Source organism: Schistocerca piceifrons, chromosome 1 (genome assembly GCF_021461385.2).
Source record: "Schistocerca piceifrons isolate TAMUIC-IGC-003096 chromosome 1, iqSchPice1.1, whole genome shotgun sequence".
NCBI classification, from domain to species: Eukaryota; Metazoa; Arthropoda; class Insecta; order Orthoptera; family Acrididae; genus Schistocerca; species Schistocerca piceifrons.
In genome coordinates this window covers 445466654-445493496 of record NC_060138.1, presented here as the reverse complement: position 1 = coordinate 445493496, position 26843 = coordinate 445466654, and the positions used below count along the sequence as shown (strand labels likewise).

Genomic DNA, 26843 nt, shown 5'->3' with positions numbered 1-26843 from the left:
ACATTGCATGAGATTCTGTTACCATAAGAATTCTTACTAATGACTGGCTACGTCGTCTGAGACCTGGCATCTGTTATGGCTTTTGCATAGAATCTTCTGCTTCCTGTTTCGGCTCTTTCTCTCCACATTAACAGATTCCCCGAGGGGGGCGGACGCAATTGTGCATCCGCACTGAAGGTGGTGGAGTCATTGCCCAGGGAGGCGAATCAGTCATATGAATGCGTGATGTATTCTTTCGGACATGTCCCAAAGAACATACACCGCCGATTCATATAAAAATGATATTAGCTATAACTAGAGATTTGTAGTGGCATTTTGTATTAAATCGAGGGTTCCCATTCGTCCTACGTTTTCCGCTAAAGTCCCTTATTACTCAAATTGTCCTTGTGTCCCCAAATATCCTTCAGGATGCATAAAATGTCGCAGATTTTCTTCTTATGCAGCGTGTCTTTGTTTTTTTCCCGTAATTTTTAAACGTATCTTCTGAAATTACAGGATGCGATCCTCCAGAACACTTGATAAATTTTCGTTATTTCAAATATTGGATGAATCTGAAGAATGTTGGGATTGTGCTTCGTTTTATGTAAAATTTAAGTAATGTCAAGCCTCAAGTTCTGTAAATAACTCGGATTTTATCAGAAACTCGTAGGATTCGAGATACTGTCAAAAATGTGCAGCGTTCGGACTTTGGCGTGCATTAAGTCCTGTGCTACAATTAATATATAGTTGGTTCCAGTACTCCCCTCTGTGATCTATAGACATGGGAAAAACTTGCAAGACATGTAGCTACATTTGCATATCACATTGAGATGCACAATAGATGTATAATTTGTTGTGTTGCATCACTGACACGCTACTCACCCTGCTCTCAGACTAAAACGAAATCAGTTGTCGCGAATGTAATTGCATCATTTGCTGTGGAACCACTAATAGATGATCTTATTGATGCACAGTGTATTTAAGATATTATCTACTCTTCCATCCAAGTGTAAGAATCTATTTAAGAAATCTGCATTTTTCGTAGAGTGGTTCGGGATGGTCTACGTTGTATGGGAATCTGTTACCATAAGAATTCTGGCTGACTGGCTACGTCGACTAAGACCTGGTATCTTAGTCATGGTTTTCACACAGAATCTTTGGCTTCGTGTCTCGGTTCTTTCTCTCCACGTTATCGGTAACTGATTCGTCCCTGTTGTTGTTGTTGTCCTCAGTCCTGAGACTGGTTTGATGCAGCTCTCCATGCAACTCTATCCTGTGCAAGCTTCTTCATCTCCCAGTACGTACTGCAGCCTACATCCATCTGAATCTGCTTAGTGTATTCATCTCTTGGTCTCCGTCTACGATTTTTACCCTCCACGCTGCCCTCCAATACTAAATTGGTGATCCCTTGATGCCTCAGAACATGTCCTACCGACCAATCCCTTCTTCTAGCCAAGTTGAGCCACAAACTCCTCTTCTCCTCAGTCCTACTCGGTACCTCCTCAATAGTTATGTGATCTACCCATCTAATATTCAGCATGCTTCTGTAGCACCACATTTCGAAAGCTTCTATTCTCTTCTTGTCCAAACTATTTATCATCCATGTTTCACTTCCATACATGGCATACTCCATACAAATACTTTCAGAAACGACCTCCTGACACTTAAATCTATACTCAATGTTAACAAATTTCTCTTCTTCGGAAATGCTTTCCTTGCCATTGCGTCTCCATTTTATATCCTCTCTACTTCGACCATCATCAGTTATTTTGCTCCCCAAATAGCAAAACTCCTTTACTACTTGAAGTGTCTCATTTCCTAATCTAATTCCCTCAGCATCACCCGACTTAATTGGACTACATTCCATTATCCTCGTTTTGCTGTTCATTCCCTTCAACTGCTCTTCCAAGTCCTTTGCTGTCTCTGACAGAATTACAATGTCATCGGCGAACCTCAAAGTTTTTAGTCTTCTCCATGGATTTCAATACCTACTCCCAATTTTTCTTTTGTTTCCTTCACTGCTTGCTCAATACACAGATTGAATAACATCGGGGATAGGCTACAACCCTGTCTCACTCCCCTCCCAACTACTGCTTCCCTTTCGTGTTTCTCGACTCTTATAACTGCCATTTGGTTTCTATACAAATTGTAAATAGCCTTTCGCTCCCTGTATTTACCCCTGCCACCTTCAGAATTTGAAAGAGAGTATTCCAGTCAACATTGTCAAAAGCTTTCGCAAAGTCTGCAAATGCTAGAAACGTGGGTTTGCCTTTCCGTAATCTAGCTTCTAAGATAAGTCGTAGGGTCAGTATTGCCTCACGTGTTCCCATATTTATGCGGAATCCAAATTGATCTTCCCCAAGGTCGGCTTCTACCAGTTTCTCCATTCGTCTGTAAAGAATTCGCGTTAGTATTTTGCAGCCGTGACTTATTAAACTGATAGTTCGGTAATTTTCACATCTGTCAGCACCTGCTTTCTTTGGGATTGGAATTATTATATTCTTCTTGAAGTCTGAGGGTATTTCGCCTGTCTCATACATTTTGCTCACCAGATGGTAGAGTTTTGTTAGGACTGGCTCTCCCAAGACTGTCAGTAGTCCTAATGGAATGTTGTCTACTCCCGGGGCCTTGTTTCGACTTAGGTCTTTCAGTGCTGTATCAAACTCTTCACGCAGTATCATATCTCCCATTTCATCTTCATCCACATCCTCTTCCATTTCTATAACATTGCGCTCAAGTACATCGCCCTTGTATAGACCCTCTATATATACTCCTTCCACCTTTCTGCTTTCCCTTCTTTGCTTAGAACTGGATTTCCATATGGGCTCTTCATATGCATACAAGTCGTTCTCTTTTCTCCAAAGGTCTTTTTAATTTTCCTGTAGGCAGTATCTAGCTTACCCCTAGTGAGATAAGCCTCTACATTCTTACATTTGTCCTCTAGCCATCCCTGCTTAGCCATTTTGCACTTCCTGTCGATCTCATTTTTGAGACGTTTGTATTGCTTGTTGCCTGCTTCATTTACTGCATTTTTATATGTTCTCCTTTCGTAAATTAAATTCAATATTTCTTCTATCACCCAACGATTTCTACTAGCCCTTGTCTTTTTACCTACTTGACCCTCTGCTGCCTTCACTACTTCATCCCTCAAAGCTACCCATTCTTCTTCTAGTGTATCGCTTTCACCCGTTCTTGATCGTCGTTCCCTAATGCTCTCTCTGAAACTCTCTACAACTTCTGGTTCTTTCAGTTTATCCAGGTCCTGTCTGCTTAAATTTCTAGCTTTTTGCAGTTTCTTCAGTTTTAATCTACAGTTCATAACCAATAGATTGTGGTCAGAGTCCACATCTGCCTCTGGAAATGTCTTACAATTTAAAACCTGGTTCCTAAATCTCTGTCTTACCATTATATAATCTATCTGAAACCTGTCAGTATCTCCAGGCTTCTTCCATGTATACAACCTTCTTTTAAGATTCTTGTACCAAGTGTTAGCTATGATTCAGTTGTGCTCTGTGCATGATTAAGTTGTGCTCTGTGCAAAATTCCACCAGGCGGCTTCCTTTTTCATTTCTTATCCCCAATCCATATTCACCTACTATGTTTCCTTCTCTCCCTTTTCCTACTACCGAATTCCAGTCACCCATGACTATTAAATTTTCGTCTCCCTTCACTATCTGAATAATTTCTTTTATTTCATCATACATTTCTTCAATTTCTTCGTCATCTGCAGAGCTAGTTGGCATATAGACTTGTACTACTGTCGTAGGCGTGGGCTTCGTGTCTATCTTAGCCACAACAATGCGTTTGCTGTGCTGTTTGTAGTAGCTTACCCGCAGTCCTATTGTTTTATTCATTATTAAACCTACTCCTGCATTACCCCTATTTGATTTAGTATTCATAACCCTGTATTCACCTGACCAAAAGTCTTGTTTCTCCTGCCACCGAACTTCACTAATTCCCACTATATCCAACTTTAACCTATCCATTTCCCTTTTTAAATTTTCTAACCTACCTGCCCGATTAAGGGATCTGACATTCCACGCTCCGATCCGTAGAACGCCAGTTTTCTTTCTCCCGATAACATCCTCCTGAGTAGTCCCCGCCCGGAGATCCGAATGGGGGACTATTTAACCTCCGGAATATTTTACCCAAGAGGACGCCATCATCATTTTTCCATATAGTGATTTGTTCCTATTGAGCACAAATTATACTCACCACTGCGTCGGCTTATGTCGCTTCACCCGTTCGACATCGATAATAATGGTCCAGCAGATTCGTATTTTGCTCCGTTCTGATGAGATATTTTCTTACGAGAGAACGTAAACAGTTCACGCATAAAGCGATGTTAAGAATGAGTGCCTTGCTGATAATGAATAGAATTACCCATGGGAAAAGAAATTCCTTTCGGAGTATAGAAATCTGAATCAATATAATGTTTATCACGCTGTGCATGAAAGGAAATCATCACGTTTGTAATCGGTAGACCTTTTTTACTGGATGCAACAGTAAAGAGAAAAGGGGGAAAGTTACGATGATAATAACTCATCAAGGTAGCAGTGACAATAAGCTTGTGGAAAATGCAGGTTTCATTCAGTCAATTTAAGTAGCACAAAAATGCTTCTTACAGCAATCTGAAGTTCGAAAAGTGACTTTCAAATCTCATTTAAGCTATCCTGATTTAACTTTGCCGTTGTGACCACAAAAATTTTTGGAGAGCACTACAGCAGTTGCTTAAACAAGACGCTACCACGTTTATCTACTGACGCTACCGACGGATATAGCACACACACACGCACACACACACGCATGGACGCGTTCACGCACACGTCGGATTCAATACGATGAGAAACAGAATGCGTGAGATACGCGTTAAAAATCATCGTATGAAGGTCTACAGCCAAGCATTCGCTCGTTCTCTGAACTACACTGCGTAACTGCAGCATTACAATAGTTAAATTATCACTATAAATTTATCGTACTTTATAATGTGTACTTGTGGCTATGATGATTCAGTGCTTTACTTACTATCTGAATAATTACTCATACAAAACAGTGATTAAAATTTCGATGTTTTGCCCATAGTTTGAAGCTTTGTTAGGTTCGATGATTCGTTGCAAACAGGTGTATTGTGTTATGAGTTGATGGTTGCTTTTTCCGATGTGTATTTGCTGCGATGTGTGGACACGATGCGATTGAACAACATAATGCACTTCGCGATTCCTGCGTTCTTCTTTCTACCTTGTACGGACACCTGTTTCAGCTGTGAGGTAGATAACAGAGATAAAAGAGTATACTGATAAGCGATAGACGATAAATCGGTAATCTGCTAAACGTTGGAATAGCAGTGGGGTTCATTCAATGTAGTCTGCGCGTGTAAGAAAGAAGTTCGTGATGTGGGCGTATTACGAGACGGAACCTGGCATTCTACCTCCGGAGTTGAACAGGAGGTAAGATACCTCTTGTCAAGAACTAGTATTGACTTCGGACGCGGGAGGCTTTGCATTTCAGGTACATAGTATGAAGTGCTCCGTAACAGACTTCCCGTTCATGCCATTATAGTCATTTTTGTTTTGTTTTAGCATTGTATAACAGATTCAAGGGCTTGTTCCCCAGCCTCGATAAGATGTCACTGCAGGCGACTTCTCGTGGAACATGCGGACATTCAAAAATATTTTTATCTGTTAAATAAAATTTGAGCTTATTTCAGCCTACCGTCCGGTCGCATTCTTTGAAGCACCGTTAAGAGCGTGGGATAACACTTGCTCTGTACGGACTTGAAAATACAACCCATTACATGCTGTTTGTCATGTTGATATAAACATTCGATTTTTGAAACTACAGTTTCCTGCATCCATGCAGAAAAAGCGCTACGCACACCTTCGCTTGATACTACGTAAGACGCTTCTGTGGAAGATAGGTCACACTTGAAAGTGTCAGGACAACTTTAGTCAACAAAAATATTGAATTTGCGAAGTCTTAATTTCTATTACAATTATAAATGTAGACGCATATTTTTGAATGCCATATTGTGCTGTAAACTGTAGTAAAATACTTTCATGCTAAGATGTCTATACACACAGTGTGTTGTTTAGGACTACGTCACTGGGAGTGACTGCCATCTTGTGTATGTGGTTAGTGGTTAGACCAGCTGAGACCGGAGGAATGATCTGTGAAAAGTTGCCTTGAAGTGTGGTTACTAGTACAACTATACATACATTGTTAACAGTAAGTGTTGCCGTTACAAGTGGAAGTTAGGAAAAGACGTATGTTTTTATTATGAAGTAATGAGCGATAAGCTGTCATTGCAGGCGACTTCTTGTAAAGATATGCCTGTTTAAGAATGTTTTTATCGGTTAAATAAAAACCGAGCTTATGTCAGCCTACCGTCCTGTCGCTTTCTGTTAAGTACGAGCATGAGAAAATACTTGCTTTGTGCGGACTGGAAAGTACATTGCGGTACAGGCTGTTTGTCTTGCTAATGTAAACATTCGTTAGGTTTGATAGCTCCAGCACATTGTTTTGAATTCCGTCATTAAAGACGTATTACAATTCATGCTTGTTTAGTCACAGGCAGACTTTGTGAATATTCACTGTAATTTTTCATGTATTACCCAGGCATCTTGCATCTGTCTGTGCTGTTACCGCAGATACCGTTTCATCATCATCACCACCACCACCCCTTGTACACATTCTGAAGAGGAAACATGAATACCTCTGACCATGGGTAATCATAGACAGAAATATTAACGAATATTATTATTTTGTAGGGTGGAGGTTATTTGGTTGATGCACTCAAACACAGTTGCTTCCATCTTTGGATTGAAAGAAAATACTCTTCCATATGACTGAATTAGGTAATTTGTATTGACAGGTCTTGTGATGGCCAGCTTTGTTTTAACAAGCAATGTGTGATATGCATGCCAGTGAATGTATTGCATGTGGGCCTTGGTACTAACAAATAGCACTTTTGCACAGCAGTTTGAAAACAGTTAAATATGTATGTAATGTGTGTACATGTATGGGATGTAATTGGTTGTGGTAAGTAAGGAGTGACTAGATTTGCTAACCATACTAGTTGCGTAGTGTGAACAGTGCAAGACTGTTGTATGATCGAAGATTATGCCAATAATGAGAACAGCTGTGAGGGACGTGAAGTAACATCTTAGTGTTACTGGTCACAGAAACAAGGAAAAATGTTCTTGAAAGATGTCTGTATACTTAAGTTTTGCTGTGTTGATGGTGTGTAGTGTAAGCCTTTGTCTTAAGGTGATTAAAGTTTTTACTCTTTTGATATCTTGGATACTTTATTACTATGAGTTTAATATGGAAGACAGGAATGTATACATCAAAATCTGCCTATGATAGTGATCATTTCTGGTTAATTTGGTGAACATGGACCATTTTATTCTAATTTAACAGAGACAAACTTCATTGATAAGCCAGGCATTTATTCTTGTGTAGCCTGCATTTTATTCTGGAGGCTAGAACTTCTTAAACAAATAGGCACTTAAAAGAAAGTGGGAATGTGTTTCCATCACATGCATGTGGAATATGTTTAAAGTCGGTCATCTTGCGTCTTGTAGGAAAAAAAAATCTTGATGTGTTTTTGTGCAGGTTTTATTTATTTCACCACTACACCGAGTTTACGTTTACAAATAGAGGGAAGAAAAAAATAAATATTGCAAACATGATAGTTACATCTGACTAGCTCCACATGTACGATAAACATTAAAATTTGTAACTTGATGCATAACACCAAGTGGATTACTAATAACAAACTGGAAAAATAAGAATTACGTTTGTGTGTATTAATCTCAACAGGGGCAGTGTTATTGTGCTACTCAAATACTCCTTAAATGCCGAAGGGCATTTTATGGTACTTGGCAACTCCAAGTTGATGTTCAGGAGCAGTGGCCAATGGGAACAACTGTAAAGGCTTTTCCCATTTACAATTGCTCCCATCAGCTAATGTGCCGAGTGTCTGCTTTGGCTAAAGTTACATATTGGACACCCCCCTCCCCCCTCCCCTCCTCCCTGCAATCTTGATTGTGGTGACAGACTGATCTGGAGTGCAGCCTGAGGTCTAAGTTAGGTTGTAACGTGACAGCTTAGTTGTGAGTTGGTGAAACCAAATGTGAAAGCAAAAAAATTGGTTGTGGTAACATATTGACCAACATTGAAGTCTAGTGTTTATGTCCATACTATACTGAAAAATGCTATGGGGGCTCAAGTACATAACTTTTGCCTCAGGTTGAATTGTGTGAACAGTATTTGTAGCTAGTACTCCTTTGCTATCAAACTCTCATTCTGTGAATGATTATCAGTAAGCGTATCTTGCAAGAGAACTTTAAGCAGTCTCTTTTAAGTGATTTGTTGTTTAATAGTTCTGCATTAGTAAAAAAGAAACTTGTTTATGGGACATCTGCTAACACTTCTGGGAATTGTTAACCAGGAATTGGACAGAGCAGTAAGGGTCTAAATTGTAGGGTCAGATGAAATAACATGATCAAGAATATTAGTCATAGTGTGTATCCAGAGATTGGGACTAGTGTAGCAGGGGATACAACCCGTCGGCTTTGGACAATGACGTCACAAGTCGCCAATCGAGAAGCGATTCTTCTTAGTGTTGTAGCTCCCTTCAGTGGCTGATAAGTGTTTTTTAGCTTTTTTTAAAAAAAATCTCACGAGATAGAATAAACAGATCCACTTTATTAAGCAATCAGTAAAAAAACGAAACTGAAACATAACAGCAAAAGCGAAAATGGTAAACTGCTCTCTGGCGACTTGTGACGTCATTGTCCAAAGCCGACGGGTTGTATCCCCTGCTACACTAGACCCCAGAGATTCATGTGTGGTCAAGATCAGAGGACAGCATCAAGTCACTTTGGAGGGGGGAGAATACAAGAAGTGTGTTCTTTGCAACCACTTAAGTCTATTTTCATGTGTGTTACTCACAGAAAAGTAAAACTGCTATTAGCGCTCTGAAAAACGTACATGTTCGTACAAGCGTGGAGTCTGTAAACAAAATTCCTAAGTCAGTTACTATTGGTTATCTGTCGTCAGCCAACTGCAGTTTTTAACTAAAGAGAATTTCACCAGACATGTTTCGCTTTTATTTATAAAGCATCTTCAATGGTTATCCTGCAAATTGGATAGGCTACATGCATTTGTACATTTTTTATTGTTTTGGGTCAAAAACAGTTTTTTTAATTTTTTTTTTTTTTTTTTTTTTTTTTTAGAGTTGTGTGCAAACTACTTATGGTATTTCCTTACATATTCTGCTTCTTCACTCCTTGCCAGCAGTGGATTGACATCACAAGACTTCGATTCACGTATGCACTTGCCAGTTTTTCCCGCGCTGCAGTATATCTGGTGCTGCATTATTTACACTTCTCTTTGGTAAACTGAACTGAAGTTGTGTGTTTATCACTCTGCACAGCAACATTGTTTATGTCTGTTCATTTGTTTTCATTCACACTGTGAGTGTTGCCAACCTGTGAAGCTGTGTGTGTGTGTGTGTGTGTGTGTGTGTGTGTGTGTGTGTGTGTGTGTAAATTAGTGAAATTGTCTTGTATGATAGGTAGAGAGAGGAGGGGAGATTTTTTTTTTGGGGGGGGGGGGTGGATGGGCCTGGATGGTGATTATTGGAAAGAATCTGGGAGGATAGATAGTAGTGGTAAATGGAGCCTTTGATAATATGTGTACATTTCATGTTGTATTAATGGTCAGTCAGTTTAAAGAATGTGTGTTTTGCCAAGTTGGTCTTATCGTTTGTTTCTTTCCTGTCATGGTTTTTTTGAATAGGGTAGTTTCCTTGTAAGGTGTGGAGGTATTTTTTGTTGTTGTTTATCCTTATGATTTCCATGTCTGTGTCTCTGCTGGTAATTTTTTGTTGGTGTTGGTGCAAGTGTTCAGCAAAAGTTGAATGATTGCTCTTAATGTTCCTTGCATCTGATGTTAAGTACCCTCCTGGTTTTACCTATGTATCTTCCATCACATGTATTTCATTTCATTTGGTATAGCCCTGATTTCTGGTACAGATCGGTTTTTCCTACTGGGTTTGGCAAGTGGTCTATTTCTGAATTGAGTTGTTGATTTGGTGGGGTGTTTTTACACCTTGTATGTTGGAAATATTCAATATTCTGTTGTGTAATTTGTGGTTGTATGTCACTGTGTATCATTTCTGTTTCTTTCACACTTTCTGTTGTTCTTATATTTTGTGTGTGTTTGTTTGTGTACGATTTCGTCCTTGTATTGGTGACAGCTGGATGTTTGTTCTGTTTTGTTTCTTGATTTTCTTGTTCAGTTTTGTTTCTAAGTTCTCTCTGCATCCATTGTTCATGGCTATTTGTTTTGTGTGTTTTTTAATTATCTGTATCAAATGGTACTATGTTTAGTCTGTGGAGCATGTATCTAAGTGCTGCCTGCTTTTGAGAACTGGGGTGTTGTGATGTCTCATGTGTGATTGTGTCTGTTGTCGATTTTCAATATATGTCAAATGTGTGGTAAAAACTGCCAAGTGCATATGTGAATCAAAGTCTTTCGACATACACCTCTGCTAGCAAGGAGAGAAGCAGCAGAATGTGTAAAGAAGCACCGTAACTTGCGCACTAACTTTACAAATAAAACCTTGTTTTTAACCTAAAACAACCAAAAATGAACAAATATATGTATCCAGTTTGCAGAATAACCACGGAAGATGTTTTATAAATAACAGCAAAACACATCTGGTGTAATTCTCTTTAATTAAATTGCAGTAAGTTCAAGATAATCAGTAGTAACTGATTTTAACAGCTGCTGCGGAAGATGGCCATGCAAACAAATGTATTGTAAAGTTCCTAAGATAAGTATCATTTTAAATTGCAGTGTTCAAAGGATATGGTGGAAATGGCATTGTCAGTCCAGTTAGTTTTTGGAGACCAATATTTCTTACAGAAGCCTTGTATTCTAATTTGCCAGTGCATTTACAGGCTTTAAAGGTATCATCCACAATGAAAGGTCTTTGGTAACTGTGGGTGACTTCTTGAGCAGCCCTTTACCGAGTCACTGTGCTGAATCTCGTGAACCTTGGCATTTCTTCTAGCATATAAGGTTTTCTGTCAAGTGGCATTTTACATTCCAGATTGTTACATAAGAATAGGCCTGCGTACACTTACCTAGCTGTAATGTAAATGGTCATAGTTCATGCATGAGAGTGTAAATTCTACAATTGTGAGGAATGTTTGATAAAATACAAGCAGTGTTATGCCAAGTCATACATTCACACATCACATTCTGTAAATCCCGTCATAATGGAGAGACTTCAAGGATCTGGAATGTGCCAAACAGAAACAACTATTGCTTGCCACTTCTGTAAAATATACTGGCAACAGATGACCAGTGCTAACCTGTTCCTACAGATAATTAGGGGACTGACTTGATTATTTTCTTTATGTACTTTTGGAGAAAAACAGCTACTTTGAAAAAAGCTATTGCCCCTTCTCTTATACTACTTTATATTACTCAGCTGTTTTAATCTGATACTTGAGACCAAGCATTTACATAGCTTTACACATATCACTGTCAGCTGTCTACTGAGGCCAAACTGCTTAAGTTAAAATTAGTTTAATGTAGAGTTATGCAGAATCTACATCCTTGAGTCCATATATTCTGATAAATTATAGGATTAGTGGCTAATCAGATATTCTTTCACTTAATTTTGTCCTCAACATCTACTGGCAGCCTATTAAAAAGTTTTACACCAGATTATTTAAACTACAAGACAGCAATGCATAATCTACTGAAGCTGTGTTATACCTGGTATTGTGATTGTAGATTGCAGAGTTCATCCTGAATTAACTCTTGTTATTAATTACAATTATGAATAGGACTGAACGATGTATTGCCACATACGTGTAACAATCTGTAGCTCCCTGAAAGAGGCTTCCACAACACATGGTTATCAGCTGTATACAAAGTTCACTTTGTACCCTTTTGAAGAACAAATACGTCTTTTAACTTAGCTGCATTTTCCCAGAAGATTGACAGAGGAAAGCATCGAGTGAAATTATGGAAAAAAGGTTGGTAGCAATCCTGTTGTATGTTGTTGACACAATGAAAGGAATTTCTAATTGCAAAGCAGGAAGATCTGAATTTTTTCATTACGTTGTCTACATTCTCGTACCACCCCAGTTTATTATCTGTCTAGGCTCTTGACATGTGTGGCTCATGTAGTTTACCCCTATTGATGTCTACTTCTGGTACCTGAAAGTCATCTTTATTTCTTTGCAACTACATTATATGACACTTTTCTAACAAAGGAAAATCCAGTTGAGAATTATGATACACAATAGTCATAATTTTTGTACAGTGGTAGGAGATAGTGCCATGAACAACAAACCAGTCCTGGCCAGTGGGGTGGGTGCATGGGGGTGAGGGGGTGGGGGCATTTAAAGATCACTTTTTAGGTTCTTCTTGAGTAAGTCAAAAACCACAGCTTGTAGCAAAAATGTTTCCAAGTATAAAATTGAAGTACATTAAATTTTCTACAAGAAAGGTCCTATTCATTTTTCCTCTAGCTTCTGAATTGTAGTGATGGAACAATCACAGCTAGTATTAAAAATTGTGTTTTAAGAGGATTAAAATGTTGTTTTTGTAAATCAAGTGGTTAAGGACAATTATTAAATATGTGTGATATGTCTAAGCTCAGTAGAGCTGTATTATGGTGTAAATTGTGGTCTGTGGTTGAAACAGTATGGAGAGGTAGGAGGTGTAATCACCAGATTGTGATTGTGCACTTCCCTCCTTCATAGGTCTACAAATTGAAGAGCGAGCATGTGTTTCTCGGCTCTCTGTACCCCACTATGTCACAAGAAGCAACAACATGATGGTTCACAAAATTATACTAACTCGTCTACAGCTTGCCTTATGAATCACTTGTAAGTGCAGTGTGAACACATACCCATAGGGTGTTTATTTTCCACAAAGTGCGTTAAATAACATTATATGGAATACAGTTATGAGTTACTAATAACACTAACACAAAAAATGAACATGGACTGATTCTGAGTTAATAGCTACACATTGGTCTACACTTCTACATGGGAAATTCATGTATCGTCATTTTGTATGGCAGTTTTAGCATTCTTCTGAGAAAGGTAACTTCTGCCACCACAAGTGCCGCCCACTTTTCAGTTCACAGACTGACTATATCTTCCCAGCATTTCTTGTCCAGTTCTCCTCTTCTGTGAGTAGACAAAATAACTTCACTGAGCCCTTGATTATATAATGAAGTTATTTTCGGTTCACTGAATTTTTATTTGTAATCATTAAGTGAATATTTATGTAAAATATGTCCCTATAAATAAAGGCTAGTTGTCATTGACCAATGTAACAGTGGTAGAAAAGGGACTGTGTTGGCAAATGTGGCACATTACTCCAAATTGCAAAGCCATGTAACTATATTGTAGTCTCATTGTGGTGAATTAATGAATGACCAGAAAGCTACAGCCCATCTTTCATTATTGTATTATTAGTAGAATTCATAATTCTCTTCCATTTAGGAACTGCTGGCACTAGGACAGAGGATTACACTAAGTGGAGCCACTTACCAGACATTCACATTGTAACTTGTAAAGTGGGCATCAATATGTCTGTTGTTGTTGTTGTTGTTGTTGTTGTTGTTGTTGTTGTTATCTTCAGTCCTGAGACTGGTTTGATGCAGCTCTCCGTGCTACTCTATCCTGTGCAAGCTTCTTCATCTCCCAGTACCTACTGCAACCTACATCCTTCTGAATCTGTTTAGTGTATTCATCTCTTGGTCTCCCTCTATGATTTTTACCCTCCACGCTGCCCTCCAGTACTAAATTGGTGATCCCTTGATGCCTCAGAACATGTCCTACCAACCAATCCCTTCTTCTAGTCAAGTTGTGCCACAAACATCTCTTTTCCCCAATCCTATTCAATACCTCCTCATTAGTTATGTGATCTACCCATCTAATCTACAGCATTCTTCTGTAGCACCACATTTCAAAAGCTTCTATTCTCTTCTTGTCCAAACTATTTATCATCCATGTTTCACTTCCATACATGGCTATACTCCATACAAATACTTTCAGAAACGACTTCCTGACACTTAAATCCATACTCAATGTTAACAAATTTCTCTTCTTCGGAAATGCTTTCCTTGCCATTGGCAGTCTACATTTTATATCCTCTCTACTTCGACCATTGTATGGGATGAAAATGATTGTGTTGTACAGTAATCTGCTGTAATGCATTGCTTGACTTATTTTAAAGTACATGAAGTTCCGTAACACCTAGGTAACCTACTTTTCTTGCAGAGGGAGCTGATTTAGACATCTGGATTCCTTTAGATATTAGGAGAGCTGAAGGTTGGATGATACATTTGATACCCCTGAAGGTGTGAAAAGTATACCAGCCATTGATAGTAGAGACTGAACCTGTTCACTGATCTGCTCTCATAAGGTGGCTCATGCTCAGGCCTCAGCAATAAACAACTGACTGGTTCATGGCATGTAGTGGTGGTGGTGGATGGGAGGACACGGCGGGGAGGGGGGAAGGAATCTAAGCAAGGTAGCTCGTCACGAGAAACTATTGTCAACGAGTCTATTCTATGGCATTTTATTAGTTCTGTGGAGATATCACTTCACTGTGGCTGATAAATGCCTTTTGTAGCAAATTTATTTCCCAAGACAGTTACACGGTTGAAAAATGACAATAAAATGAAATTTATATTTCTTTTAATTGATGAAGCAAAGTATATGGGGCAGCTAAGTAGGAAACATGATATTTCTTATTACTAATGCAGCCTTATAATGGAGTGTCGTTTTTGGACAAAGTTCAAATTGATATAAACTTCTATTTCATGACTATTTTATTTGCATGTTAACCATAAAAACACTGGCTATCAGTGAATTCTGTTTATTTTGCTTTTTACTAAAACATCAGTGTCAGGACCCTTTTTGTAAGCCCTGCTTATCCGAAGGTAAACTTTTAAGTTGCAATCTATGAGCAAGTTCCTGTGGGTAGATTTCGTTCCTTTCACCGAGAAAAAGTTTTGTTTCTCACAATTATGTAGTTCCAGACATCGGCATAATTGCAGCTGTGAACTAGTGAAGTTGTGGAAATTTACTTTGAATCTGCAGGACTTATTTTATTAGAAAAAATATCATGCATCTGCCTGTCCCACTGTAGCTAGACATCCTATACAGATTGTTGTAAATTGACATTGGTATGTCTTTTGAAGTTCCTAACCTGCCCACTGTACTGCTTTTCATCAATTTAAAAAGAGCTAACCTCCACTTTAGCACTGCACCATTAAGTACACACACTTGCAGCTGAGGTTATGGCAGACGTAACACATGGTCATTCCTCTGAAGACAGCACACAATTTGCACTTCCCCTGCAATATGTATTTATGCCTGACAGTACATTTTACCGTAAGCACTCACTACCCAGGTGGCAAACAAGTGTGAGTGCTCATGCTCACCAGGTCACTTCTTGAACAGGATTGGTAGAGACAGTAAAATCAACAGATAATAAAATACGTATTGACAGAAGGCTACACATAGGGGAGGCTGTTCATTGTGGTAGACGCTTGACAGCTTCGGCAGTCTTTTTTTTAATTTTTTTCCAGAATAGCTCACTTATCAACAGCAAATCAGTACTCTCTTAAAAAACTGAAAATAATTTTGCCATATAAACAAAGGCTCAGAAGAGCAAATTGGTCAGGAAATGATGTGGAGGTATAGTTTGTCTGTAAACTGAAAAGCAAGCTGCAGTCATGGCGGAGGAAGTCGCCTTTACCAGAGAAAAGCCCCAACTGCTGTACAGGATGACAAGAGTACCAATTTTCTCTTTAGGTGTATGAAACAGTGTGCAGAGATTTATGTAGATTCTGCCCTTTTGGATTTCTTGTTTCAATATTTTTAGTAAGTCTTATCTGTATTCCAAGGAGAAAATATACAAATGCGAAGCAGGCAAAAAGGAATACAAAGTCTCAAAAATGAGATTGACAGGAAGTGCAAAATAGCTAAGCAGGGATGGCTGGAGGATAAATGTAAGGATGTAGAGGCTTATTTCACTAGGGATAAGATAGATACTGCCTACAGGAAAATTAAAGAGACCTTTGGAGAAAAGAGAACCACTTGTATGAATATTAAGAGCTCAGATGGAAACCCAGTTCTAAGCAAAGAAGGGAAAGCAGAAAGGTGGAAGGAGTATATAGAGGGTTTATACAAGGGCAATGTACTTGAGGACAATATTATGGAAATGGAAGAGGATGTAGATGAAGATGAAATGGGAGATATGGTACTGCGTGAAGAGTTTGACAGAGCACTGAGAGACCTGAGTCGAAACAAGGCCCCGGGAGTAGACAACATTCCATTAGAACTACTGACGGCCTTGGGAGAGCCAGTCCTGACAAAACTCTACCATCTGGTGAGCGAGATGTATGAGACAGGCAAAATACCCTCAGACTTCAAGAAGAATATAATAATTCCAATCCCAAAGAAAGCAGGTGTTGACAGGTGTGAAAATTACCGAACTATCAGTTTAATAAGTCATTGCTGCAAAATACTAACGTGAATTCTTTACAGACGAATGGAAAAACTAGTAGAAGCTGACCTAGGGGAAGATCAGTTTGGATTCCGTGGAAATATTGGAACACGTGAGGCAATACTGACCCTACGACTTATCTTAGAAGCTAGATTAAGGAAAGGCAAACCTACGTTTCTAGCATTTGTATACTTAGAGAAAGCTTTTGACAATATTGACTGGAATACTCTCTTTCAAATTCTGAAGGTGGCAGGGGTAAAATACAGGGAGAGAAAGGCTATTTACAATTTGTATAGAAACCAAATGGCAGTTGTAAGAGTTGAGGGGCACGAAAGGGAAGCAGTGGTTGAGAAGGGAGTGAGACAGGGTTGTAGCCTCTCCCCGATGTTATTCAATCTGTATATTGAGCAAGCAGTGAAGGAAACAAAAGAAAAATTCGGAGTAGGTATTAAAATCCATGGAGAAGAAATAAAAACTTTGAAGTTCTCCGATGACATTGTAATTCTGTCAGACAGCAAAGGACTTGGAAGATCAGTTGAACAGAATGGATAGTGTTTTCAAAGGAGGATATAAGATGAACATCAACAAAAGCAAAACGAGGATAATGGAATGTAGTTGAATTAAGTCTGGTGATGCTGAGGGTATTAGATTAGGAAATGAGACACTTAGAGTAGTAAAGGAGTTTTGGTATTTGGGGAGCAAAATAACTGATGATGGTCGAAGTAGAGAGGATATAAAATGTAGACTGGCAATGGGAAGGAAAGCGTTTCTGAAGAAGAGAAATTTGTTAACATCGTGTATTGATTTGAGTGTAGCCATGTATGGAAGTGAAACATGGACGATAAATAGTTTAGACAAGAAGAGAATAGAAGCTTTTGAAATGTGGTAGGACATGTTCTGAGGCATCAAGGGATCACCAGTTTAGTATTGGAGGGCAGTGTAGAGGGTAAAAATCGTAGAGGGAGACCAAGAGATGAATACACCAAGCAGATTCAGAAGGATGTAGGTTGCAGTAGGTACTGGGAGATGAAGAAGCTTGCACAGGATAGAGTAGCATGGAGAGTTGCATCAACCAGTCTCAGGACTGAAGACCACAACAACAACATCTGTATTCCATGTATTGTTAGCGCAATTTGTGGAAAATAAACAACCTCTCCAGGCGTTTCTGCACACCACATCGTCAGTGATTTGTAAGACAAACTGTGGAAGGGTCAGTATAACTTTGTGAAAAACCCTGTAGTTGCTTCTTGTGATGTAGTGGGGTAGAGTGGGGAATCTCTTGCTCACTTTTCAGTTTACAGACCTGTGAAGGAGGGAAGTGCATGGACAAAAATAGTGTGACCTACCTTCCTTATGTTTCTACCCTCCATCATGTTATACCTCAGAACACAGTTAATACAGTTCTACAACCTTTAGATGTGGTACTTACATTTAGTATTTGTCCTTAACCACTTCATTTATAAATGAATATTATTTTAATTCCCTTAAAACACATTTTTAATCATCTGTGGTTTTTCATCCCCCACAGTGTGGAAACTAGAAAAAAATGGGAAGAACCTTTCTTGTAGAAAGTTTAATGTTATTTAATTTTGTACTTGGAACCACAGTTTTCATCTTACTCAAGAAGAGCCAGAATAGTGATGTTTAAAGGCCCCCACCTCCTCATCCCCATGCTGTCTCTCTGAGTGTCAGGATCAATTTCTTGTTCATGGCACTTTTTCCTACCACATGAAGTTTTTCCTACCACATGAAGTTTTTCCTACCACATGAAGTTTTTCCTCTAATTTTCCATTGTTGACTGGACTATTACCATCTGGTTGAGAAATGAGCAGTAATATAAAAAGTATAAAATTCAAAGTGATTCACTGCCTGGGTTTCAGAACTGATAGTTACTTCCTTGGGATGTAGAGAGTGAAATTGGTGAAAGTTAAAAAGAAAGGGCAGGTCACTTGAATCCCAGTATTAGATAGGCCTACATGTAGTGAGTCTTTGTAAGGTGAAGGTTAAGTTGTTAGCTGTGAACCAGTTGTAAGCTTGTTCCGTGATTCTTCTGGTTGTGTCTGGTGAGAATATGTTTGAGTTGTTTGTTAAATATATTTGTATCATTCTTCTTCTCTCCCTCTCCCCCCCCCTTTTTTTTCCCCCACTCTGAATTTAGTCTTATTCCTGTTGTGTCATATCTTAACATGAACCTCTGTTTTTTATTGTTGAGATAAGAATCTGCCAATGAAAGGGGAATGCTGTACTGTTTTAGTTTCCCATTCAGAACGTTATGATATACAAAGTTAAAGGCCTTGAGAAGATTATACGGAAACTTATCAAAACTTTTGTGAAAATGATTAAGAGGAAGATAGCTGTGTAATTGTAGGTCAGTTGCTTACCTCCACTTTTATAGATGGATGTTAATGCTGCATACTTGTGTCCCTCGGTAGAAACACCCTGACTGACTCATCAGTTGGTTTCAAATTTGAGGGCGATGGGGTACTGACACTGGGTAGCATAATATCCCTGTTTTTTCAGCTACTGTTAGGAAGAAGCCATTGAATTTAGTTGTTAGTGATTTGAATTTCATATTTTTTGTCTCACCACTGATATCAACAGAAATTTGACTACAGCTTGCCCCCCTGAATGTATTTGTTTCATGTTTAATAATGTTTGAAATTGTTGTTGCCTCTTAGAATTTTGAATTTTTATTTGTAATACATTATTTGTCATTTTGACGACACAGTAAAGATGTTTGTAGCAGTTAAGGTGTGCTTTCAGCTGTGCAGCAGAGTTGTCGGTTCCATTTTATGCATAATCTTTCGATGACTGATCCATCCATCTTCTTCATGTGCTGTGAGTTGTGTAGTTATATTCCCTTTCTGGTTGGAGTCCAGGCAGTGAGAACCCATAACTGCACAGCTCATAGGACCTAAAGCTGACTTGGTTGGCCATTGAAATCTTGTGCATAAAATGGAATCAACAACTACATTAATTAACGCTCTTTCGTCGTGGCACAAGATACCTTGTTTCCAGATATTAGTCTTCCTTTCTGAGATTCAACTATTATTGTTACTGATCTGTTGTGAGGGCTACCTGGATTCATAGTATTAAAAGAACTTTATCAAGAAAGTACAGGGTGCCTATAATTAAACTCCCAGTTTCAAAATGTTGTAGAAAGAGGACCACTGTTCAAAATGATGTCAAATTTGAATTGATGCAGAGGAAGCATTATGGAGCAAAAAAAAAAAAGTAATGAAAATTTTTCCAACGGAAGACACTCTAAACCTCTTAATGGGATGGAGGTCATCTACAAATGGCAAGATGAATCACAATACAACAGCTATGGTTTGAGTTGCACATTACACCATCCATATGTTCAGTGTGCACGACTGCACAAGTTCGACAGTCAACAGTTGTGGCACTGTTAGTTAGATAATCCAAGTCACCAGGGCAAAATCGTACCTCATTGCATTAGAAAAATTGGTTTTTAAGTGTCCTGAAGCCACAAACCGCATAAACAGCAAAATTACAGTTGATTTTAGTTGTTCTGGGGCCAAAAGCCACATAAAAAGCACAATGCCATTGGTTTTCGATCGTCTTGGTGCCCAAACCGCATAAAAAGCTCAACGACATTGGTTTCAAATTGTCGTGAAACTGGCGCAAAACTTGTTCAGTGGGCACTCTACTGTTTTCTGCCACAAATTGAAATTGAGAAAAAGTGTATTTGACAACAGAGCAGAGTGTCTCGAGGGTATTGAACATTGCTTGCCTTCAATTCAGCTACATTTGCAGTTGGAGCATAGAACACAACATCTTTCAGATAACCCCACAGCCAGAAGTCAAACAGATTAAAATTAGGTGATCCGGATGGCCAATCTGTGGGGAAATTATGACTGATAATTGTAGCATTTCTGAATACCACTGCAGCAGCCATTTCCTGTCTGTGCAGTGTGAGGAGGAGCAACATATTGCATAAAAGTGATCCTACCCACACATCCATGCTGTTGAAGGGTTGGAATGATGTTGGTATGCAAAGGACTCTCATAGTGTTTACCAGTCACATAAAGGTAACTGGACCCGCAGGACTTACATACTCGAAAACATATGGCCCTATAATAAGCGATACTGTCAACCCATACCACACAGTGAACTTTGTAGTATTTTATTCACTGTGCCAGGAGTGATGGCCAACGTCAGGGCAATTCCCCATGCATTGCATGTTTGCACACCACAGCTTGACCCCTCTTGAAATGCTGTGGCCACATCTTTGACAGATGTTGGATCAACTGCTTCCCTCCCTCTGCCAGATTGCACTTCAGAAGAACCTGTTGTTTTGAATTTTTGCAGAATGAAGCAGTACCGGTTGATGTGCATACTGATTTTCCATTTACCTATATTCTGCATGTTGACATGTCCTTGGAGGTGGAAATGAGATTCATCTGTCCAGCAAAAGTTCGTAAGTTCATTCCTTCACCACTTCCATGTGAACAAGAAATTCCAGAGTGAACATTCGTCTTGCTGGCAGGTCAGCAGGTGGTGGCAGCTTCTGAACATGAGTTATTTTGTATGGTTAGCAATCCAAGATGTTTCATCTTATATCTGCATCTATGCAGCACTCTGCAAGCCATCATACAGTGTGTGGTGAAGGATACCATGTATCACTACTAGTCATTTCCTTCCATGTCTCACTCACAAATAGAGTAAGGGAAAACAACTGTCTGTAGGTCTCCATATGAGCCCTAACTTTTTTTTTTTATCTTTGTGGTCCTTATGCACACTGTATGTTGGCAGCAGTAGAATCGTTTGGCAGTGAGCTTTGTAGTATTTTATTCACTGTGCCAGGAGGAATGGCCAACGTCAGGGCAATTCCCCATGCATTGCATGTTTGCACACCACAGCTTGACCCCTCTTGCAATGCTGTGGCCACATCTTTGACAGATGTTGGATCAACTGCTTCCCTCCCTCTGCCAGATTGCACTTCAGAAGAACCTGTTGTTTTGAATTTTGTTATCATTTTCTCCAGACCCTTAGCAGACATCGGACCAGTGCCTGTTTCACACTGTTGAGTGTCTGGAACTTCTGCAGGGCTACTAGCACACAATTTACAATTATTGTAAAATATCTTTACCAGCAGTATGCAGTCCTTCATGGAGACAGTCAAGTTGAGCATCTCGGACGCAAACTGACACACATCTGTAAGCCACACGTCTCCCAAAGTTTCATTCACCCTCCTCAGTGACATTTCCCTTTGCATTAATAATATACTGCTCAAATTTGGCATCATTGTGAGCAGTGTTCTCTTTCTACAATGTTTTGAAACTGAAACGGGAACTTATGGACACCCTGTATTAAGTTTCCCATTTTTCATCCTGTAAATTCTTCCTTAATGTTTTCTTTTGTAGGTCTATGCTGATCTGCTGCTTCGATAAATTGTATGAAATGAAAATTTTTAGTGTGAATTCACCAGAACATGAGTTTATTCTTTTTGTATTTCATTATTTTTCCACTACTAGTTTTGAGCCCAGCTTATTCTCAGGCAGTAAATAAACATAAAATAACAAGAAAAAAATAATTTGAAGCTCTGGTGGAACACACACCACCACCACCACCACCACCACCACCTCGAATGGTATGAGTTAGCATTTGCAATTCTGTGAAATTTTGTTTTCTCTTCTTAATAAAAATTGATTGCTGGGGGCTGCTTCATGGCTGCTACTTGGCCCTCATGGTCAGGTATCCATTTATTATGGAGCTCTCGTCTGTTTCATGTAAGACAGTTGAATATGTAAATAAATAGTACTGTTGCACTATGTGCTTCTATTCCTGTTGGGAATATTAATGTGGGGGTCAAACCAAGGACGGACATCAGTAACTCTAAGTGCACTCTACCTGAACTATCCAAGATGAAATCAGTATTGAAATTTCCATTTACAGGTACTTCTCAATTATTTCTACAAAGTACCTCTCTAAGTGCTTAATGAAGTTCTTTCATGTTGGGGGTCTGTAGACTGCCAGAACTGCTATCTTTCGTTTCCAGGTCTGTTACTGAAGTACAGCACTCGCAGGACTGTGGCATGAGACATTATTCCACTTTTTGTGTTTATTAGCCACTCCTCCTATGCACATATTATGCTGACAGTAATATAACACTAACTTGCATATGTCTAGGTCCACCTTGTCAATTTCTTTGACTTCCACAAAAAAAAATTCTGTTGTGCTTCACACACATCTGTAAAAATACATCCACATTTTTCAATTTCTTGTAGTAATGTGAGCAGCCCATCATTTTAGAAATTCCATTTTTTATGGAAACATTCACATCATGATTGCAAATGATCTGAAATATTGAAAAATTGCTGATTGCTGGATGCCATGAGACCGCTAAGCTGTCCATTACTGTGAATTTCTCCTCAAGTACCATCACTAAGTCTTTGTTCTCTTTATGATGAATCTTGGCATTGGGTTAGAAGTCTATCAGCATATGAAGCACTTTGTACACAATGGGCTGTGTTTGAGGGGTGGTTATAAATTTGCTTCTAGAGTAAAATGCTATTCCAAGAAGTTACTGAAACAACGGTATAAAGTGCTTGCTAGTGTTTTGCATAAAGAAAGAAATTTGAGAGAGAAAGACCTCCTTCTGCATTTCACTCGCTAAATTTGGGGTATCTTTTATGATACAACTGCAAAGCTGTGTTGTGCTCTTGGCTTTTACTGCTTCTTTGTTAATTATTCATTATTGTTTAAATTCATCCGTACATAGAATGTTTTCTCATTTGCTCAGTTAGGCCAAATAATTGTATTGTTGTAGTTTAACTGATTTTGATATCACTTTACAGTATTTTTTTCTATATCTTTTTTGTGTGATTTCTAGTTTTTTGTAGGAAGGATCATACGCCATCTTTCTTATGTGTTGTAGCTTAGTATTGTACATAGGTCATCTCTTATTGTTTGTACAAATATTAATATAAACTTTCTTTTGATTTATTTCAGATGAGTTTTATAGCTAAGGATTCTGGCTCATATGTTGGAAAACTATTTCCATTTAGATAAATTAATGGTATTTCAGCACCTTGATGATTGTCTGTGTGCATGTGTTACAATGTTCTGTATTACATAATTGCTTATTAACAGGTAACCTAATGATCTGTTAACAGATGTGTTGTGTCGTGTGCATTTGATAAACTAACTGCAGACATGTCATTTGTTACATATTTGCAGATTTAATCCAGCTTTCAACATGGCTGCCATCAAACAAGTTATTAATGAAGCAGTGGAAAGAGGTGAGTTACTAATGTTTTGTTAAATCTGTAAGCAGCAGTGATTCATTTTGATGCTTACTTACATGGTTACTTTGTTTCATTGTTGCTGAGTGTCGTAATTATAGCATTATTTTGATTTTAGAGTCCTGTATAATTCAGCACACTTCTTTTTACAATAATATGCTGCAAACAGCAATCACAAATTATGAATGTAGTGTAAGTTAAGGATGTCTGTAAACATTTGAAACATTCTTACTAGTTCCTCAGTGCCCTTTTATGGAAGTTGTAACCAACAGTGCAAATATCAGATGGTGTGGTCTTTCACAGTATTGGTCACTCTGAGAAAAATATCCAAAAGAGAAAAATAGAAAATAATGAGACAGTGCTGCTTATCACTTACCTTCAGGAAGTAAAATTTTTTATTGTGGCCAAAAGACATGTGTAAAGGTTGTGTGACTACCATAGCTTTCAGATCTATTAGCTTCTTCCATGGGCAGGAGAGAGGGATATGAAAGGGAAGGTTAAAAAGAAGGAACAGGTCACTTGTGCCTCAAACAATGAAAACCCAGGATGGAATAACAACAATAGTATGAAAAGGCTTGATTGCTATTCATCATACAGCAGGGATGTCGAGCTGCAGAGAGACACAGCAAAAAGGCTACTAAACACACAATCTTTCAGCCAGAAGGCCTTCTGAAATAGACAAAACACACACACACACACACACACACAGACACAGATATATATATTCATTCACACGATCACAGCTCACACACACGATCACTCTCTCTAGGTGGCAAGGTCAGACTGTGAGCAACTACACATGATGGGAGAAGCAATCTGAGTCGTGGGGGAAAGGAGGAGGCTGGGGTGGGAAGGGGGAGAGAAAGTAGGATACAGGTGGGGCATCAGTAAAGTGCTGTTCGTGGGAGCATACAGGGACTAGGTGGAGAGAGGGTAGGGCAGCTTGATGCAGTCGGGAGGTGAGATAGAGGGCGGAGGGAGAGGGGTGAACTGGTGGAAAAGGAGAGAAGTAAAAGGATTGTGGGTACACTTGTAGAACAGGAGGCTCTGCAGTGGGAACAGGGAAGGGGATAGGTTGGTGAAGGACAATGATCAGCGAAGGTTGAGGCCAGGAGAGTTGCAGTAATGTAGGATACATCGTAGGGAGAGTTTGTACTTGCGCATTTCAGAAAAGCTGGGTAGATAGGAAGGATCCAGGTGGCACAGACTATGGAGCAGTCATTAAAATGAACATTGTGTTCGGCAGCATGCTCAGCAACTAGGTGGTCCAGCTGCTTCTTGGCCACAGTTTGTTGGTTGCCGTTCATGCTGATAGACAGCTTGGTGGTTGTCATGCCAATGTAGAACGAAGCACAGTGGTTGCAACTTAGCTTGTAGATCACTTTGGTACTTTCACAGGTAGCCCTGCCTTTGATGGGATGGGTGATGCCTGTAACCTGACTGGAGTAGATGGTGATGGGAGGATGTATGGGACAGGTGTTACATCTACATCTATTTCAGGTATATGAGCCATGATGCAAGGAATTGAGAACAGGGGTTGTGTAGGGATGAATGAGAATATTGTGTTGCTTGATGGACAGCGGAATACCCCTGTGTTTGGGAGGGGGGGGGGGGGGGATAGTGGGTTGGAAATTCCTCATCCAGAAGCTTGATGAGAGATAGTCAAAACCCTGGTGGAGAATGTCCCTCACCTGTACCCTGCTCTCCCTTCCTCTCCACGTCCAAGCCGCCGCCTCACCCCCACCACCCAGAACCCAGATTGCTTCTCCCTTCATGCACAGTTGCTTGCAGTGTGGCTTCGGCAGCCAGCAACAGTGGTCATGTCACTCAAACCCCAGGATTATTCAGAGAAAGATATTACTATGTCTCCCTGCTCGTTGTCAAATGTGGGGTGTCTAGGAAACTTGTTTATTCGGATCACTAGACAACAATTTGAACAAATCATATTAATGAGCTTTATTACAAAATGAAAATATACAATACTCAACTTTGTCAATTACACAGATGTGTCACAAGGAAAGGGCGACATACAAAATAATCAAGTTTCTTCAGTACGGACAATCCTAAGTTGCTGCTGTACAAGGTACTAGTCTTGAAGCTACTGGGGCATCACCAGTCGGTCGCAGCACTTACGTCCTCTTCACGTAGGGGCCGCTGCTGTCGTGTTCTCGTCCTGGAGAGAGGTCGGTCAGTGCGATTGATTGATGTCTTTTCGCAGCCATCTCTTCACTATTGTTCCCGACCGAATGCCAGCACTTGACTTAATGCCGTAACAGATATCACTTCCTTAACAAGTGCAGACATCACCTGCAGGAGATGCAGTAACAATCTTAATTAAATTACACAATAGATCACATACCACACATTATTTAATTTAGTTTGACCAGTTTTGTTTGTCATAGGCGAGCATCCTTAGGTACTAATTGTTTTAGTAGCCTGTGATCCAGTACTCTGTGTTTGAGATAGTGCCAAGTTGTGCTTGTCACTTGTAACACGTTGCCACTAGGGCAAGGAATATCTGAGGACTCGCACATCTCATGAACAAAATTGATTGGAATAAATAAAATAACTCATGACATTGCTGTGTTCTGTAATTTAGATAACTGATATCATAGCCAATAGGTTGGTTGCTTAAAATACCATCTTTACTTAGCATTACTTGCCAGTTTCATGTTTCAGCACAACACCTCCTCCTAGTAAGTGTGAATCAAAACAAACGTGCCAAGCACATTTAAATATGGCATTGTCGCCAATAGACATAGTCTTCAAATAAACAGCCAGAAACAGACTTACACAACTGTTCCCAGTCCAGCCATGTGTTATGTAGTTAAATGCAGGAAAGCACACTACTAAAAGTTTTAAGAAAATAAAATCATGTAGCTTATGTGTTAAATTATTATTTTGTAAAGAATTTGCACTACTGCATCATTAAAATAAATTTTATTGTTCACAAATTTATGGCAGGTTTTGGTCATGAAATTGCCGAAAGAATGTCAGAACTGTGTAAATCCAGGATGTCTTGGTGGAACTGGTGGCAAC

General features: G+C 39.2%; 1 protein-coding gene across 5 annotated transcripts in view; it reads left to right on the top strand.

Annotated features, from left to right (window-relative positions):
* The first annotated feature begins 6085 nt into the window (after positions 1–6085).
* LOC124791610 (AP-1 complex subunit gamma-1) overlaps positions 6086–26843 on the top strand; it is a 177979-nt gene continuing 157221 nt past the window's right edge. For 2 of the 5 annotated variants that reach the window (XM_047257874.1, XM_047257872.1), the window contains exons 1-3: positions 6092–6204; positions 6595–6703; positions 23740–23801. In XM_047257874.1, coding sequence (XP_047113830.1) covers positions 6684–6703; positions 23740–23801 — 82 coding nt within the window. In that variant the 5' untranslated portion in view covers positions 6092–6204; positions 6595–6683. Of the gene's footprint in view, positions 6205–6594; positions 6704–6746; positions 6834–23739; positions 23802–26843 lie in introns of all 5 variants that reach the window. The other 3 variants (XM_047257876.1, XM_047257877.1, XM_047257875.1) reach the window with 3 other exon arrangements.